Source organism: Fonticula alba (assembly GCF_000388065.1).
Source record: "Fonticula alba strain ATCC 38817 unplaced genomic scaffold supercont2.3, whole genome shotgun sequence".
Lineage (NCBI taxonomy): Eukaryota > Rotosphaerida > Fonticulaceae > Fonticula > Fonticula alba.
In genome coordinates this window covers 2,155,904-2,159,064 of record NW_009242973.1, presented here as the reverse complement: position 1 = coordinate 2,159,064, position 3,161 = coordinate 2,155,904, and the positions used below count along the sequence as shown (strand labels likewise).

The following is a 3,161-nucleotide window of genomic DNA, read 5'->3' as shown; positions in this document are numbered from 1 at the left end:
CCCCCCGCCCTCCCGCCCCTCCTCTCCTTTCCTGACACCTTGCCTCTCCTTCTCGGACCTCGTCGGGCGCCATTCTCCGGCCATGGTGGATAGTCCTCTCGCCGGAGCTCCTCGAGCCGGCGACCCCCTTCGAGCTGGCCCCGGAGGCGTCGTCCTTCGTGCAGCACCCGGTCCCCCGACATGGGTCCAGCACCCCCGAGCCCAGCATCTCGGAGAAGCGCCAGCGCGGGGCCGAGCTCCGGCCCATCATCACCGGCAGCGAGCCCACCCTCTCGGCCGAAAGCCCGCCCCCCTCACCACAGTACAAGTCCCGGTCCATCGACCACCTGCCCTTCTCCGGATCCAGCCAGAGCAGCAGCAGCAGCAGCAGCGGCAGCGGCAGCGGCAGCAGCACCAGCGGCAGCAGCAACAGCAAGGGTGGCGATGGAGCGGCCGCGGCGTCGCTGCTGAACCCGGCCGGCCTGGGGGCCCCTTCGCCATCGGCCTCCTCGCGGCACCGGTTCGTGCGCAAGGTCCGTCAACTGGTCGGCAAGCCGGAGCCCACGGGCCCGGCCTTCCCCGCGTCGCTCTACTCGGCCACCGGGTCGTATGCCTTCGATGAGGGGGGGCCTGGTGGTCCGGCGCCCCCGCGGTCGCCCAATCGCGCCGGATCCTTCCACGGCGGCTTGAGCGACCTGGCATCCGGCTCGATGGGGAATGGGCCCCTCGGGGCGGCCGGCGGGTCTCGGAACAGCGTCATCGGCGCCCCGCCCGCCTGGACCCTGCCCTCGGGGCCGATGTTGGTGGATTTGCGCCCGGATGGCGGGAGTGACCTGCTGGATGATGACAGCCTGACCTACAGCACCTGCTCGCTGGATGGCGATGGGCCATCCTCCGGGCCTCCCTCCGGGCGTGCCTCCTTCGAGACCATCCCCCTGGTGGACGGCAGCACCAGCGCCACCCGGCGCGACTATGAGCCGTCCCTCTATGAGCAGGATCTCCAGCTGGAGCATCCGGACCTCGATGGGGAGCACCTGTTCGACTTGCTGGAGGCCTTTCTCAGCGCTGGCGAGGGCGCCGGCGAGGAAGTCACCCGAGCCGCCGGTGGCGCCCCTGTGGCCATGAGCTCGGTGGTTACCTCGCGCCCGGCCCGGCGTCAGGCGCGCATCACTCGCGCGGTTTCGATGCCCACATCGCCGGCAAGCGCCACCGAGTCGACGGCGGCGGCGGCGGCGGCGGCGGCGGCCGCGGATCTGTCCGCCACCACGGCTCGTTTGTCACTCCCGGCGCCGGCGGCGACTGCGGCCGCCACCGACGCCCGGGCGACCACGGCCATCGCCATCCCCGCCCCGCCGACGGCACCCCCCCCGTCCGATCTCGGTCCAAGTGGCCGCCCACACTCTTCCAACACCGATGAAGTTATTTTCCAGCTCCTGCTGGGCAGGGGCATCAATGCGCCGTCTGAGCGGCCGGCCGGTGGGCCGCCCCTCCCGGGGCTGCTCGGTCCCCAAACATTCGCCCTGGCCCCGGTGGCTGGGCTGCGTGCCTTCGCGGTCGCCCCCAGCCAGCAGGATGAGGCCTACGATGGGGATGCCGATGATGAGGCGGCCGCCGGCCCCGGGGCCGGGCGATCCCACTCGCAGGACGTCACTTCCACCCCTAGCGAGGAGGGGGAAGACGTGCTCGGGGACTTGGCCACGGCCGGGGGGCGCTTTGCCGCCGGGCGTCGGGCCACCGTCAGCGAGGGGCTCCTGCCGCAGCAGCGGCCTCTGGCCCCGGGTGCCGGGGCTCTGCCCGTGAATCTGTCCCCCTCGCTGGGGAGCCTCACCTCGGCCCGGGGATCGTCCTCCTCTTGCTCTTCCTCCTCGTCCTCCCTGTCCCCGGCGTCCGGGCTGTCGGCCTGTTCGTCGAACTCGTCGCTGGTGGCGGCGGCCGCGGCGGCCGGGCCGCTGTTTGCGGCCCCCTACTCGCCGCCGTCGTCGGGCTCGGTCTCGGCCGCCTCGTCGACGTCCTCCCTGCGGCGTGGGTCGCTCTTTGTGCCGGCCAGCAACCAGCTGGACACGGTTCTGGAGCAGCCGATGGGCGATGACTCGGACGAGGACACCACCATCACCCTGTCGCCGTTCTTCGCGCGCTTCGCGGCGTCCGCCACCTCCGGGGCCGGGCGCGAGGGCGGGTCCACCCCCGGCGTGCGGCCGATGTCCCTGCTCTTTGATCGGAGTACCTCGGAGCATGTGCTGTTGCCGGTGCCATCGGCCGGGGCCCCGGGGGCCGGGCCTCGCGATGGCCCACCCGCCAAACCCCCGGCGCCCCGGCGCTTCCCCGCCCCTCTGAATGATGAGGCCTCCAACTCGGAGGGGGATATGGCCGTCGATGTGGACGGCGCCGACAGCACCGGCAGCATGTCCGACTCGTCGGGCTTCGACTCGGACCGGCCGGCTTCCCCGTCGCCCGGGGACCCGCTGGCCATGGGTGAGGGTGGTCTGTCCGAGCCGCTGGTTGCCGGAGGGGGGGATCTCCTGGCCGCCGCCACCACGGCCCCCTGCAGCAGCGACACCTCCGGGGAGTCGGACTCGCCGTCCGGCGACCCCGGGACCGCGTCGGAGGAATCCACCTCTCGCGAGGCCCCCACCGCCGGGGGGGCCGCCACGGCCCTCCCCGCGGCCAGCCTCTTCTCGGACATGATGTCGGTCAACAATGCGGCCCTGCTGGCCCCGCGCAAGCTCCTGCGCGATGACTATTCCCTGGTGTATATCCCGTCGCTGGCCTCGTCGGATGCCATTGCCCCGGCCCAGCCGCCGGCCCGGCACCCGTCCACGGGCAATCGGGCTCTCCTGGCTGGCGGGGCCTTTGCCGGCACACTGACCCCGGTGCGGCCGGCCCTTCCACCGGTGGCCGATGGTGACTCCGGCCCCGGCGGGGCGGATAGTCTTGAGGCTTTCACAACCGGGGCCCTGTCTCCGCTGATTACCGTGTCGCAATCGTGCGTGTCCTCCCCCCCCCCCCCCACCCCTCCTGGGCTCTCTGTGTCTTTCCGTGGGCGTCCCTCGGTCTTTGCCTCTCTGCCCTGGTTCCTTTCCCCCTGCCCCTCCCCTTCTATGTCTTCTCCAACCTCCTCTCGCCCCTCTCGTGTCCCCTTCTCACATGTGCGGTTCCTCCATCTCTCTCTCTCTCCCCCCCCC

At 72.1% G+C, this 3,161-nt stretch overlaps 1 protein-coding gene across 1 annotated transcript in view; it reads left to right on the top strand.

Annotated features, from left to right (window-relative positions):
* H696_02241 (hypothetical protein) overlaps window positions 1–3,161 on the top strand; it is a 7,665-nt gene that overhangs the window by 1,338 nt on the left and 3,166 nt on the right. The window contains exon 3 of the mRNA XM_009496143.1: window positions 94–2,962. Within this exon, the coding sequence (XP_009494418.1) occupies window positions 94–2,962 (2,869 nt within the window). The remainder of the gene's footprint in view (window positions 1–93; window positions 2,963–3,161) is intronic.